Source organism: Cebus imitator, unplaced genomic scaffold (genome assembly GCF_001604975.1).
Source record: "Cebus imitator isolate Cc_AM_T3 unplaced genomic scaffold, Cebus_imitator-1.0 Scaffold229, whole genome shotgun sequence".
Lineage (NCBI taxonomy): Eukaryota > Metazoa > Chordata > Mammalia > Primates > Cebidae > Cebus > Cebus imitator.
Window position 1 is genome coordinate 1,158,540 of NW_016107544.1, and position 16,444 is coordinate 1,174,983.

Sequence of the window (16,444 nt, forward strand, 5' to 3'; positions counted from 1 at the left end):
AAAATTAAAAATTAAAAAAATAAATAAACCATGAAAAAAAAAATCCTCCTGAAGCATTTGACTATCTGGGTCCTTACTGAGTTTCAACTGAGATCTAGCAGATAAAAACACAGAAAGTAATAGCTCATTTTTCAAAAAGTTTTAAAAGCTCAGGATAATTGTCACTCATCACCTACAGGTACCAGAGACGTATTTTGAAGTGTTAAATGGGAAAGATAACTGCAGGAGATAGCTCCAACTTCCAGGCCATGCTTCATCTATCAGCTTGGTAATCACGGTTGTGCTTCCAGACTTCTGCTCTCCCTGTATCATGAGCTTCGGGAGCTTCAGCAGACAGTTGTCCTGGCTGTTGATGGTTGGCTAGAGAGGAAAAGGAATGAAGAAGCGGTGTATGCTGGCAGGCCCTGTACCATCTCTAACAGCGGTTATCACAGCAACATTAAACTTTTAAATAGGGAGGACTTACATGTCTAAACTGAGCTGTTGATTGACAGATTTCATAGATGGCCCTTTTTGTTGTAGCAAATATCTAATCTGGGAGCCGCATGACCATCCCCAAATGACACATTCTATTTCTGTTTTTCACCCACTGCCTGCTTTTTACAATTTTTTATGCCTATTTCTATTAAAATGTTCAGAAAGTCAGACCAGATTGTGCTATTTTCTGTGCTAAAATGTATTTTTACTCTGACTCCAGAGACTCAGAGAAGATTGTGTATGTCCTTAGTTTTATCTTTAAGGGAGTCTTTTTCATATAGCGAAGTATCCAGTAACGTGTTTTACGTCATATAACTCCAACTGAAAAGAAAGATTCCAACATCTGTTAGTGAGGATACAAGGTTGGTCTAGTGAAACTACTAGCTGTACGGTAGACTCTGCCCCACTAGCACCACATTTCTACAGCTCTAAAAAATTTAGTAACTTATTTTGACATGTCAAGTGTGCAATTTTGCAGATGCAAATTGTTCAGAGACACAACCCGATGATATTAAATTTATAGCTTATTACATGAAAAATACCGGGGCCAATTGTGCCTGTTGCCTGTTTCTTAGTATGCCTCTTAACACCCTGAGTCTAATGAACTATTACGTTGGTGCAAAAGTAATTGCGGGTTTTGCCATTGAAAGTAATGGCAAACACCTCAATTACTTTTACATGAACCTAGTAAAACTAGCACTAAATTTTAGAATCAAAAAGCAAAGGGTTTCCACAGAGAGCCCTTGAGTAGCACCTGAGAGGAAATTGTTACCTGGCAACCCTGTAGAAAAATCCTCATCTATTAATGGCCAACACTTTAAAGCCACGTGTCTCTTGAACTACTCATCTGATGATCAGTATAATTTTGGATAGAATGCTATTCCAGTTATGACAGAACTGTGTTGGCATGGTATGGAAGAAGGGCCAACGTATCAGGAAGTGAGAGTATGAGAGTGGTTTTGTTCTTTAGGCCAGAGAAGCCAGTGCATGGGAGGGCCTAGAGGTTATGGCCTTCACTAAGGTGCTGAGGTGCACTGGTGGGAGGGGCACCCATAGCACTGAGCAACTCTGTGGTGGCGTCCTCTGTATTCTGGGGCCGACAGTAGGAGACACTGCTGTGGAACTGAGCTACCTAATTTCAATAGGAAAGTTGGGTTCCAAAACAGCAGGCATCACATGAGGCACTCAGATGTCAGACGGAAGGTAGATGTGATTACTGTACTGGGTAGGAAGGCTAGACCTGCCCTTGAGGTGTCTTGCCCTGCAGGGATCTGTGGTGATAACGAGCTGTGTTCTGAGAGATAAGACAAAGTGGCCAGGTGGTGGCTCACACCTATAATCCCAGCACCTTGGGAGACCTAGGCATGCAGATCACGAGGTCAGGAGTTCAAGACCAGCCTGATCAATATTGTGAAACCCTGTCTCTACTGAAAATATAAAAATTCGCTGGGCGTCGTGGTGCATGCCTGTAGTCCCAGCTATGCGGGAGGCCGAGGCAGAAGAATGGCTTCAACCTGGGAGGCAGAGTTTGCAGTGAGCCAAGATCATGCCACTGCACTCCAGCCTGGGTGACAGAGGGAGACTTTGTCTCAAAATAAAAAGATAGAGAGCCAGTGCGAATACTACTTGGCTTGTACAGCATCAAGTAAAACATCCAGAACTGGTAAGTGAAATTGAAACGTTTTCCACTTAGGGTGGAAAATCATAGTCCTCTAATAAGCTTCCCAGATCTAAGTCAGCTCATTGACCCAGAACCCATTTGTTATAAGAGAGACCACATCCCTTGCTTAAGAGTCTTGTACTGCCACCACATTCCCCACAAAGGGAATATCTGGGGGAAATATTTACTGGCATTTGACGTGGTCCTGCACACAAAGAAGAAAGCAAAATTTTTACCCAAGTCTTACCTTCCAGAAATGACTGCTGTTAATCTTAGGTGAGCATTATTTTAGAAATTTCTATGAGAGATTGATAAATAAAAGGATATGTAGATACATAGACAAAAACAATTTTCTAGAAACAGGACCATGCTACATTTGCCACTTTTTAATTAAAATATTAAATTATATGTGAAATTATTTGAAGAAAAAAGGGAAATGGAAAGATTTCTCTCATTTTTTCTTTTTTATTTATTTTTTATAGAGGCAGTCTTGGTACGTTGCCTAGGCTGAACTTGAACGCCTGGGCTCAAGTGATCATCTCACCTTGGCCTCCTAAAGTGCTGGAATAACAGGGGTGATCCACTGTGCCCAGTGAAAATGGAAAGATTTCTAAAATTTAGAAAAACATGTTTTTTTAACCACGTGAGAGATTATTTCTTAGAATGTTAGAAATTGAAAATACATTGAAGTTTTACAGTAATTTTTAAATTTTATCATTCAATTTTGAGGGCATTAGTTATTCTCTGTTAGAGAAAACTTAAACTGCCTATACTTCTTTCCACCTACTTTTACCAGTCTGTTTTGTCAACCATGTTATTATTTATACATCATTGAAGTTTATAACATTTACATTCTGTTCTATAACCATAATTCTCACAGTTATATAAACTTAGTTTTGTATATAAATCAATGTTTTCACCACCAGGACTTTTAGCACAACTTCATACCTGAGTTCTTATTTTGATCTACTATTGACTACTGAGATTTAAAGTAGCTTTTCCAAAAAGGGCTTATGGTTGTATTCACTGCATTTTTGCATAGTTGAACATCACTATGTGTTTTCTTATTTGTGAGGTATATCTTAGCTGGGCATAAAATTTTTTGATCATTCTTTTTTCCCCTGAAACTTTATACATATCACCGATTGCCTTTTGTTGCAAACATTGATCTTGAAACAGCTTCTCTGGTCAACTTTTGCTTGAAATTTACCCCCAAGTTTTTTTTTTTTTTTTTTTCCAAGGATGGTTTGGGCACTATAGTCCTTGAGTTTTCTTTCATGTTTCTTTTCTTCTATTGGAATCTATTTTTCTTGGTCTACAGTGTGTCTTTTTGATATACACATGCATCTCTTCATTTTAGGGAAATTTTCTGATACCATGTCTGTGTTTACGTGGATTTTCTTTTACCATTTTCTTTCTGCTTTAACTTCTCTTTGTCTTTTTCCTGGACCTTTAGTATGATTACCTGAAGGCCTTTATCTATGTCGATGATTTGATCGTTCACCATATTTATTCAGCTTGTTGTTTTTGATTTAGAATCAATTTTGTGATGGAATTATTTGGGTCCTTAGTTAATTCCATTGTTTTATCTTGTTATCCTTGCATTATTCTTTTCATTACACTCATGTTCTTATTAAGTCCTCTTATAATTGTTTCTGGTTTTTAATAATGGGCCTCTTCCTTCCTTTCTTCTTTTCCTCTTCTTTTTTGCTAAGTTCACCTTTTTCCTAATGTAATTAATTTTTCTCTAGTTTTCCAAATACTGTCCTCCCTCATCTTGCTTTGGCTTAATGTGGGCAGCTCTGTCCAAATCTACTAAATGGACTGGTATAATATTCATGAATTCTCTTTCACTGCTTTTCAGCCTTTATATGCAGTCTGTCTGTCCTCCTCTGAATTTCAGCATAGGGGCACAGGTATTTCATTGCCTTTTTTTTTTAGATCATGATTGGGATGGAGAAAAAGAGCTTAGTTGTAGTTCTGAACAACTTTTGCTGGAGAAACTCATGCTGTCTCTGTCTTTTAACAATTTATTAATGTCATATGCTGGGGTTTTTCTATGTATGAGAGAGTGTTTTCTTTTTTATGTAAGCTGTAAATCTTACGTTCTATCAGAGAGGATCAGCCCGTTTCTTACTTTCCTAATTTTATTCATCTCTCTCTAGTAGTCATTTTTACACCATTGAAATTGTCCTCCTTATCCTCCACCCAGGCAGAAGAGGGAAAAGTGAATGATACATCTTCAGTTCATTTTTCTCCAAAACTGGGATATTGGAAAATAATCCTCAGCATAATTTAAACTTACCAGTTCTACTTCTAGGGTGTAGGGACAAAAGAGTATGTCTCACCAAACCATGTCAGATTCTTCTCTTTCTTTCCTTGACTACCTCCTTTTGAAATTTGTAGCCAAGTTATTATTCCTCTTTCCTTGTTTGTTCACTGCCAGTGAATGTTCTCTTGCTCTGTATTTAACATTTGTTTTTGTTCTTTTTACAATTTTCAGTTTTCCCTATTATCTTTACCCAGAAGTTCCAGTGCCAAGTATGTTCAGTATGAGGCATTGGCTTCTCTTGGAATACAGTTATTCCCCCGTTGGTAAAATCATTCCAGCAGCAGCCAAATGACGATCAGGGTTTTGTAGGGGAGGTTTTTAGATTAAGATTAACATTGTACTAGCTAGCCTCTAAGTCCCTTCAAATTCTTAAGCTTTCATATTTCTATTTACTTAAATGAGAGCAATTGTTGAGTTGTAGGACAAATATAATTTCAGGGCACCTAACTGTGACTCCCTGTCTTTCTCCTTTTTTAGCCAGAGAACATGGAGAACCACTCTCCCTACTTTCTCTAGCTTTAACCCATTTTTACAACAGGGTTATGTAGATTTTGTAATTTGATTACCTTCAAGATTATTTTGGTTAGTATTTTATACCACAATTTCCCCTTTCAATGTGTTGTGATGTATCCTTCTATAATTTATGTTTCTAGCACTGGCGTTCCTGACATTAAGTTATGTTATTGGGATGGGTTAGTCTTCTACATATTGTATATTGAGAAGAAATGACTTTTTCAGTCTCCTTTTCTATTTCTTTATATGATTATTAAAAGGGGTTCAGGCCATATTTGCTAGCACTACTTTGACTGTAAAACAGTTACCAGGACTTAAAATATATATTCCAAGATCTCTAGGGACTTGGATGTCCAGTGGTTCCATCATGGTCTTTCTCAAGACCTAGAATGTTCTCTAACCCTTAGGTGTTTACATAATAGTTCAGTTGGAATGAAGACCTCATCATCAAGTCGTAGGAGCATTTCGTCCATTCTGAAATGGAGGCTGATGCTTTCAGGAACTTCAGAAGTTCAAAACTTTACTCTTGAATTTCAGGTTCAACTTGTGTTGTGGAGTAGCATAGTGGGTGGAGCAGGACCCTTTTTTTTGCTTTTTCTTTTTTTGAGATGGAATTTAACTCTTGTTGCCCAGGTTGGAGTGCAGTGGTGCGATCTCGGCTCACTGCAACTTCTGCCTCCCATGTTCAAGCGATTCTCCTGCCTCAGCCTCCCGAGTAGCTGGGAATAACAGGCATCTACCACCATGCCTGGCTAATTTTGTATTTTTAGTTTAGACAGAGTTTCTCCATTTTGGTCAGGCTGGAGTTGAACTCCCGACCTCAGATGATCCACCCGCCTTGGTCTCCCAAAGTGCTGGGATTACAGGCATGAGCCACTGTACCCGGCCCCTTTTTCATCTCCTGTTTTGGCCTACAAAAATGACAATTCCTGTGAGTCAACCCAGTATTTTCTAGGCAATGAAGCTGTCTTCTCACATGAACCCCAACCACTAAGCTGTCAACTCTAGCATCTCAAACAACTATCAGATGCTACCAGGTGCTGGCACCTGAGGGCTAACGCTACCATTGTTCCTGGAAGACATGCCAGTCTGCTTTAATATGTTTAGGGTGGGCACATACCCAGTATTGTTTTCCATCCCATAGCTCAATGCTTTTGGATTAAGGAACTTGAAGCCTTCCCTCTTTTATTGCAGGGAACTCCTTAGCCAGCCTTAATTAAGCAGGGTCCCTGATGATGGTGCATCCAGTTCTTTCTTGTAGAATGTATTGTGAGTCCGGACACCTCATACCCTTTGACTTAGAAAGCTTATTAACAATTTAATATTCATTTTTGTGCATTCTGTTTGCTTTTATATCCTTTACATGTCCATAATTTCTACCTCCTGGTAGTTATTAACTCTATTAGACATTATTGTTGGTCAACCAAAGTATCTGCTAGTCCAATATGAAGAAGATGTGCTACTTTGTGTTTACCTTTGAGATGTATCCACAAGTAAAGGATAAGTGGAAACTCTAGATGACTCAACATTTATTTGCATGGATGGGGCTAGGCACCAGTAAAACTTTTAATTTATATGTATACCTTAATAATGTCCTTTGTAGTTATGAATACCATTGTCAAGATATTCCCAGAACATTAGGGTTTCTCCTTTGTACTCTACCATTTATTTGGAGAAGACACCCCTGCCAGAAGATGCTGACAGTGAGGAAGCCTAGGAAAAGACCAAGAAGAACTCATGACATCGAGAAGTTAGCCACGTAGTGTTGGGCTTAGCAGACAAGCCTGAGCTATTGCACTTTAAATGGAAAATTATCCTCATTATTCTCTACCCAAGCAGAAGAGGTATAAGTAAATGATATTTAAAAGGCTTGGCAATCTTGAGATTTGTTCATTAAGTAAAATCACTGAGCAATAGGACCTGACAAAATATCAAACTAATAATCATTTATGACTATGTTTAGGCTTCAAATGTGATGATCACTATTTCATTTTTTTTTCTGATTTTAAAAAATGAATAAAGTGAAATTTGAACGTGGATATAATCTCTGATCAATCTATAGGAACACTTAAGACGTCTCCGTTTAGAAAGTTCCTGTGAAAGTGCGTTATTACTAGAGCTCAGAACAAGGAAGTATCATTACTAATGATCTCACAGCCAGTTCTAGTCATGTGATTTTTGTTGGGAGAAAATGCTGCAATTTTTTTTACCCCAATTATAGCCCATTTGGTTACTTTTCTCATTCTAGAATATTGTAAAATATTTTGCTTTTAATCAATTTTAAGTCACATTCCTTCTCCCAGTGTTTCTGAGGCTTTCAAGAAGATCTCAACAGAACTTTCCACCTCCTATTTCCCTTCAGTGTGTTACATACTTAAATGATTTTGATTAAAGTTTATAATTTTATTATAATTGTCTGGTGGTATAGTGTTGAGTGGGAATAATGTGTACAAGAAATAAAAATATTCCAGCTCAGTAATTTATTCACTCAGCTTCCTGAGCAAAATGTCATAACAGCAATGGCAAAAGCATAACTCTCTTTTGTTGGGATTATCATAGTTGTGTGAGACACAGAACAAAGCATACACATTTATTTTGAATAATCAAAACTTTTTTACACTGTATAGTATCTATTAGGATAAAATGTTAATACTATTTTTTCTGCATATTGCCAATAGTAGAATAATATAGGGAAAACACTTAAATTTTAAATAAATATAAATCCACTGTAACACCTCACTGTTCTCAGATGCAAAATACATTTTTCCTTACTATTTATACATTGTTTTATTGTTATAAGTGTATATGTTTAAGAGTTTGCATACTTTTCTTTCATCTAAATAGTAATACATTATGATTAGAAATTATTGATTTTCCAACTCCTTTTTTAAAATTATACTTTAAGTTCTGGGCTACATGTGCAGAATGTGCAGGTTTGTTACACAGGTATACTCATGCCATGGTGGTTTGCTGCATCCATCAACCCATCATCTATGCTAGGTATTTCTCCTAATGCTCTGTCTCCTCCAGCTCACCCACCAACAGGTCCTGGTGTGTGATGTTCCCCTCCCTGTGTCCATCTGTTCTCATTGTTCGTGATGTTCCCCTCCCTGTGTCCATGTGTTCTCATTGTTCGTGATGTTCCCCTCCCGGTGTCCATGTGTTTTCATTGTTCAACTCCCACTTATAAGTGAGAACATGCAGTGTTTGGGTTTTCTGCTCCTGTGTTAGTTTGCTAAGAATGATGGTTTCCAGCTTCATCCATGTCCCTGCAAAGGACATGAACTCATTCTTTTTTATGGCTGCATGGTATTCCATGGTGTATATGTGCCACATTTTCTTTATCCAGTCTATCATGGATGGGCATTTGGATTGGCTCCAAGCCTTTGCTATTGTGAATAATGCTGCAATAAACATATGTGTGCCTGTGTCTTTATAGTAGAATGATTTATAATCCTTTGGGCATATACTCAGTAATGGGATTGCTGGGTCAAATGGTGCTTCTGGTTGTAGATCCTTGAGGAATCACAACACTGTCTTCCGCAATGGTTGAACTAATTTACACTCCCACCAACAGTGTAAAAGCGATTTCTTCACATCCTCTCCAGCATCTGTTATTTCCTGACTTTTTAATGATCACTATTCTAACTGGCATGAGATGGTATCTCATTGTGGTTTTAATTTGCATTTCTCTAATGACCAGTGATGATGAGCTTTTTTTTCATTATGTTTGTTGGCCACATTTAGAGAAATGTCTTTTCATTTCCTTTGCCCACTTCTTGATGGGGTTGTGTGTTTTTTTCTTGTAAATTTGTTTAACTTCCTTGTAGATTCTGGATATTAGTTGTTTGTCAGATGGACAGATTGCAAACATTTTCTCCCATTTCTGTAGGTTGCCTGTTTGCTCTGATGATAGTTTATTTTGCTATGTAGAAGCTCGTTAGTTTAATTCGATTTCATTTGTCAATTTTTGCTTTTGTTGCCATTGCTTTTGGTGTTATAGTCATAAAGTCTTTGCCCATGCCTATGCCCTGAATGATATTGCCCAGGTTTTCTTCTAGGGTTTTTATGGTTTTAGGTCTTATGTTTAACTCTTTAATCCATCTTGAGTTAATTTTTGCATAAGGTGTAAGGAAGGGGTCCAGTTTCAGTTTTCTTTATATGGCTGGCCAGTTTTCCCCACACCATTTATTAAATAGGGAACCCTTTCTCCCATTGCTTGTTTTTGTTGGGTTTGTCAAAGATCAGATAGTTGTAGATGTGTAATGTTATTTATGAGGCCTCTGTTCTGTTCCATTGGTCTATATATCTGTTTTGGTACCAATACCATGCTGTTTTATTTACTGTAGCCTTGTAGTATAGTTTGAAGTCAGGTAGCATGATGCCTCCAACTTTGTTCTTTTTGCTTAGGATTGTCTTGGCTATATGGGCTCTTCTTGGTTCCATATGAAATTTAAAGTAGTTTTTTCTAATTTGGTGAAGAAAGTCAATGGTAGCTTGATGGGGATAGCATTGAATCTATAAATTACTTTGGACAGTATGGTCATTTTCATGATATTGATTCTTCCTATCCATGAGCATGGAATGTTTTTCCATTTGTGTCCTCTCTTATTTCCATGAGCAATGGTTTGTAGTTCTCCTTGAAGAGGTTCTTCACATCCCTTGTAAGTTGTATTCTTAGGTATTTTATTCTCTTTGTAGCAATTGTGGTTGGGAGTTCACTCAAGATTTGGCTCTGTTTGTCTGTTATTGGTGTATAGCAATGCTTGTGATTTCTGCACATTGATTTTGTATTCTGAGACTTTGCTGAAATTGCTTATCAGCTTAAGGAGATTTTGGGCTGAGATGATGGGGTTTTCTAAATATAGAATCATGATATCTGCAAACAGAGACAATTTGACTTTTTCTTTTCCTATTGGAATACCTGTTATTTTTTTCTCTTGCCTGATTACCCTGGCCAGAACTTCCAATACCATGATGAATAGGTATGATGAGAGAAGGCATCCTTGTCTTGTGCCAGTTTTCAAAGGAAATGTTTCCAGCTTTTGCCCATTCAGTATGATATTGGTTTTGGGATTGTCGTAAATAGCTGTTATGATTTTGAGATATGTTCCATCAATATCTAGTTTATTGTGAGTTTTTAGGGTGAAGCGGTGTTGAATTTTATTGAAGGCCTTTTCTGCATCTATTGAGATAATCAAGTGGTTTTTGTCTTTGGTTCTGTTTATGTGATGGATTGTGTTTATTGATTTGCATACGTTGAACCAGCCTCGCATTCCAGGAATGAAGCCGATTTGATCATGGTGGATAAGTTTTTTGATGTGCTGCTGGATTCGGTTTGCCAGTGTTTTATTGAGGATTTTTGTGTCAATGTTCATCAGGGATATTGGGATGAAATTTTCTTTTTTTGTTGTGTCTCTGACAGGTTTTGGTATCAGAATGATGCTGGTCTCATAAAATGAGTTGGGGGGAGTCCCTCTTTTTCTATTGTTTAGAATAGTTTTAGAAGGAATGGTACCAGCACCTCTTTAATCACAATAAGAAAACATTTTGAAACCTGTGTCTTAAAGCAAATTTCATTTGTATTTTGATTCTTGATTTGTAATAAGGAGATAAGAATTATGAATTTAAAAAGAAAACTTCTCAAATTTTATACAGTGTGCATGCCTGGAGAAATGAATGCTATAGCTTTAAGATAAGGTAGTCTGGTGATTCATTGCACGAAACAAGATCGATTTGGAGCAGGCTTCTACTGTTAGCTTTTTTGAAGATGGATTCTCACGCCGAAAATAACACAACATATTCTAGATAACAGCAGTTTTCCCCCTGAAATCCACCAAAACTGAAGAAAAATCCAAGTGACTGTTCTTAGCAGCTGTGTGGCCTGGAGTTCACTGGGGAAGCTGGCTTCCTGCCGTCCCCTATTCATCACCTGCTTCAAAGACAGCCTGGCTGGCTATAGTTTGCAGGCCAGGTAGGGTGCCATTGTGCACAGTCTGGGAGGATTAGTATCAAAGCTGCGGCAACCAGGCCCTTGGTCTCGGGCTGCCATTCAGTCTAGCAGGGAGAGGCTAAGACTGGCCAAGGTCACAGTCTCCAGTGTGGAGTGGACTGGGAAAGGATTCTGAGAATAGAATGCTCTTTATGAAATCATGGTGCAAGCTTGCAGCACAGCAGGTGCCCTTCTGGAACACATAACATCTGTTTATGTTGGTATACCGTAGCTGACAACGAGATAATAGAGCTTTGAAATTTATCATTTTATTTTTAAAAAGACAACTGTATATACAATAATCCAGATGCGTATTTAGCTCCGATCTTTTATTTGTAAATCATGAAGAAAACTGACCGATTTAATTGCTGCTTTTCACATGTGTATATTTAAGCCAAAAGCAAAGCGTACTGACTATTAACCATTTATAACCATTGCTGATCAGAAATACCTGAATTCTTGGGGAGGAAGTGACTAGCATTCAAGATATTTTTTTTCAATGTTCGGACATTTGTGTCAACAGATTGCAGAAGGATTTACTGAATATACCCAACTATTTTGAATATTAGGAGGTTTGTATAACTACCACCCCCACAGATGAGAGTATTTCAAGGGTGAGGTAATAATGATGCAAAAATAAAAATTTTCAACTTGGACAAATTAGAGAAAAATTAAGCTGTACATGAGTTGTCATGACGACAAGGATGTTCTGTTGATGAACTGTCCTCCTCATTGTCCAATCAGATAGTAGAGCTGAAGCTGGAGCATGAACAGGAGAAGACGCACCTATTACAGCAGCATAACGCAGAGAAGGATAGCCTAGTCCGAGACCATGAACGGGAAATTGAAAACCTGGAAAAACAGCTTCGCGCTGCCAATATGGAGCACGAAAATCAAATTCAGGAGTTCAAGAAACGAGATGCACAGGTAATTATCAATAATATTTGATAAAACGGGTATCTATTTTTAAAAAGTCATCAGCGTTTCATGTTTTCTTATTATTCTTGTTGATGCACGCTGTTTGATCATTTGCAAATCTGACATATAAATGTGGTTTTTTTTGTTGTTTTTCTCCCCCTCCCACCCCGAGTTTTGGGATGAATAAAGCCTTAACTACAGAAACCACAGGTAGCCAGATTAAAAATCCCATGGCGCGCTATAACTTGGCCCCCTTTTTTTATAATCTTGTCTCAGTTCCTTTCATGATGGATTTTTTTAAGGTATCTGCCCCTTACCCCTCCCTTCAGCCTTAGCAAATCCTTATGAAATATATCAGCATCACTCCTTGCTTTTTGTTTTAATCTCTGTAGGTAATCAAGCAGCTGTTTTAATATTTGCTTTTCCTTCCTAGTGTTGCTGTTTTCATTAGCCTATATTTGATTAGATCACTCAGATGGTAATTGATAAAAATGACTCCAGAGAAGGGCTATTTCCCATCAGGTCTGTTTCTTTTTCCTGCACACACACATGCCTCCCAGCCCACGTCTCTGTAGTCCCTGTTGGAAGCCATTTGGCAGAATAACCCCCAGCTGTGGTAGCATTTGACTCCTCAAACTTGTGGATGAAATGTGCACTGTCAGCATGGAAAATTATCTTTATGAATTTCAGATGAAAAAAGAAATCTTATTGGATGTGTATCTTTGTGATACAATACATTCTTTAGAATATATATAATCAAGGGCCTTTAGTGTATCCTCTTGAGATTGCTGTGAAATTGTATTAAAGAAAAATTTAAGAGCAATTGATAACAATAAAAAGATAATGTTCTTTTCTAATAAAACCATATTGTATACTAGGTCTAAATACCTCTTTTTCCATTGAAATCTAGCCATACTAACCACACTAACCACACCACACAACCTTCTTCTTCTAGTTATCCTTCCTCTCCAAATAATACAGTTTTCAAACATATCAAACCTTCTGTTACACTATGTCTTTCAACAATTTTGTAATTATCTAAATGTAAACACAGTATTAATTAAGTAAGATGTTAATTTTTTGAGTGGACAGCGGGAGGTAGTAAGGCAAAGAATAGGAGTTACTGGTTATTTTTCATTTGACCTTGAGTTGTCTTCTACTTTCAGAGAATGACTGATGCAATATGAATATACTCAGCACAGCTTTTGTTGTCAATGATATACATTTACAGTACAATTATTTTCAACTTGTTTTATGGTGGTTTGCTACCTAAAAATGTAGTCATTGTAGTTGCCACCACAGAATACTCAGGTGGTTCCTGTTAAATCATCGTGTATTATATTTTTGCCACCAACCTCATTAGAGCCTTTATGAAATATATGCTGGTGTTTTGACTTTTAGCCATACAATTTGTCAGGAATATTTCCTAGTTTATATTCTCCATCAAATATGATGTTAAACCTTACCATTGTTTTCCCATGACAAGAGATATGGGTTCCGAGTCAGTGTAGGATTTGTTTGCGTAGTAGAATTGTCTAATGGGTAAAATAAAATACAGTAATTTACATAACTTCCTATTATTTGGGGGCTGTTATGGGAAGCTGATACAAGTGGAGGCCAAATTTAGAGGAAACCTTTGTGATTTTGCATGTGTCGTATCTGCCATGTAGGGTGCGGTTCATCCAATCATAACAAAAGGGAAATTTTAGTAGTATTACGTATAATAAAGCCACGGGATAGTACAATAAGGTTATTAATTGAATTTCTTTCTGTTGAAACATTAAGTATGAGGACTCTATGACCTCCTCAAATACTGTAGTTTAGGATTATGTTGCTCATATTTCGTGTCTTTCTCAGAACGTTTTACTAATTGGAATTGCTGTCAAGGGAATGCCAGTAAGCAATGGAAACAGGCTAAATGCATTCTTGGTCAAAAGGAAAATAATTTTGTGTATGTTGTACTTAGTTGTTCTCAGAGAATACAATTTTAAAAACTTTTAGCAATAAGCTATATTTTAAAAAATCATGTGTACCAAAATGCTCATAATTTTTATTTATCTTTGGTTATTTATTGAGGATATTTCAGGTAGGTCTTAAATTTTCAAAATATATCTCTTTATGGTTGTGGTCTAAATAATCTAATGTATAATACCTTTTAAGTTCTAAATTCATTGATAAATTTCAAGAAAACAAAGTAGGCATATCATTTTCAAAATCAAAGATCTTTTTCAAATCACCCTGTTGTAGTTTGATGCAGAACAAACATATATGAAATGTTGGATTGTATAATGTTAAAAATTTTAATTTCAGAGAGATTTCATTTTCAGTTAATGTGTAGCTATTCTAGTTTAGCAATGGAGGCCATTTTGTAAAAAGGACTTTTTGAAATACTTAGCCAAAAGAACAGTGAAATATCTATTTTGAATACTATGGCTTCGTATACTGCTTCTCTTCCATCAGATTCTTAAATGAGTACAGTTTCCTTAAAGTCTATTTTTGACTTCTTCCAAATATGTAGTACATTGCATGCTGATTAGAAAATCATTATTATAAAGTATAGTTGCCAACCTTAAGGTGAATCATTCCAACTAGGGACTCTCTTTTGGTGAATTTGTTTTATAATATTATAAGTTAATTGTTATGCTAATAATTTCTGTTTTAAGGAACAATGATAAGATATAGAAATGCACCAAGGACAATGAACTATTTTCCTCATTTAATTTGGTTCAGTTAGCTAATTGTTTTATGTGTATGTCGTATTTTTGTTATAGTACTTTGATTTTGAATGGCAGGATATATTATGTTGTGATACTTAAATTTGCTAACATGCACGTTAAATTTTATCTCCATCATACAAGATGTTCTGTCTGGTATCTACCTAAAGTCTTGTGTTTAAGAAAAAGCATTCAGATCAGTAGAAATCAAGACTTGTAGATATTTGTAACCTCACTGTCGAATATTTCTTATTTACCAGGTCTTTCTTATTGAAATTATTTTGGAGAATGATTTAATTGATTCAATCATATTTTAATTAGAACATTTCTAAATGTAATCTTAACTGCTTGTAACATGAAAGTTCTACATGTAATTCTTGTTTTGCTTTTGAACTGTGATATAATGAGCGAATTTCTATTGTTTATCCTGTTGAATTAGAAGAAAAATGGAACATAGGTTTCTTGATCCCTTACTTGTCCTTTTAGGGCCCTGAACCATTTAGAGATAGCTTGATGTTTTCCGTTTGTGCCACAGTGAGTGGTATGTGTGAATACTGTAGAGACTGTTGCATAGAACCTTTGTGATCCTCCCCAGAGGGGGCATCTCCATTTTAGGACCACTATGTGACCTGTTGCAGTAGAGACATTCAGACACCTAGGGTAACAAGCAGCCATTGTGTGTCACCATCAGTATCATGCAAATTACATGCAGCAACCTTGCAGAAGGTCATCAGCCAGATCTAAAAAATATATTAAATTTAGCATTTGCATATGGTACAATGGCTCTTGCAAAACATTGGCATCTAAATGCCTTTCTTAATCCCCCACACTGAGAATCATAAATCTAATATGAACAATTTTTACATAATAAATAGACAAATTATCTTGATTTTGCCATACTGATTCACGTTAAGAGCTGAATCTAACACTGATTCCTAAATGTAGAATTTGTAATAATTCTCTTCTATTTAGAAAAAACTTTTCCTAAAAAGATATGGATAGGACAATTTTAATTTTAAAAATTGTATCTCAATTGCATTTCCTTATTTTCCATGCATTTGCGAATTTTGGCCCAAGATAAAAATCTTCATTTATAAACTGAGTATGTACCTGCATTCAGGGGACTGAACATTGGCTACTGTTCTTTAAAGATTACTCCAAGGGGGAATTTAACAATATATATAGTCTGAACATTCTTGCTATACCTATATGCATGGCTTTTGGTCTTTGGTAGCATTTTTCTTGTGAAAACATTTTAATTGTTTTATATGCCAGCTATTACCAAAAGGATCTAAAGCAGCATTTTATAATAAACATACACTTAAAATAACTGAAAATAGTAATTAGGCAATAAATTATATTAACCACCCTAGAAAATGTATACTGAAGAAAAAATATAACAGTTAAGTGGAAATTTTAGCTCTGAGCTTGCCTAGAAGCCACAGCAAAGAGGGAAACATGGTGAATTATGTAATTCTAAATATGTAATGAAAAAAATCATAGCAATTCTTTTTTTTCAAGCTCTCGGTTCTGAGAGAAATTTATGTCATTAGACTTAATATAAAGGACATTGACCAATATAGCTGATGATATTTTCCATATGTTAAAACATTGCAAGTAAAATTTGGTGGGGAAACTTTAGATTCTTTAGTACTTTCATAAAATGTAATTACTAGATTTTATTTTATGTGCCAAAATTTTAATTTATTGAGAATATTATTCTCGAATCAAAAAACAATATACCTTAAGAAATAAAATTTTGCAGATATTATGAATCATAAGAAAGTATATTTTAAGTCACAGCCTAGCAAATTTTAGTACAGTTGTTTTATCACTGG

General features: G+C 36.2%; 1 protein-coding gene across 8 annotated transcripts in view; it reads left to right on the top strand.

Annotated features, from left to right (window-relative positions):
- The window catches only part of CEP112 (centrosomal protein 112), a 646,693-nt gene that overhangs the window by 264,929 nt on the left and 365,320 nt on the right, over positions 1 to 16,444 (top strand). For all 8 annotated transcript variants that reach the window (XR_005195271.1, XR_005195272.1, XM_017497316.2 and 5 more), the window contains one exon: positions 11,719 to 11,901. Coding sequence is in view for 6 of the 8 variants with exons in the window: in XM_017497316.2 (XP_017352805.1) it covers positions 11,719 to 11,901 (183 nt within the window). In the remaining 2 variants the exon portion in view is untranslated. The remainder of the gene's footprint in view (positions 1 to 11,718; positions 11,902 to 16,444) is intronic.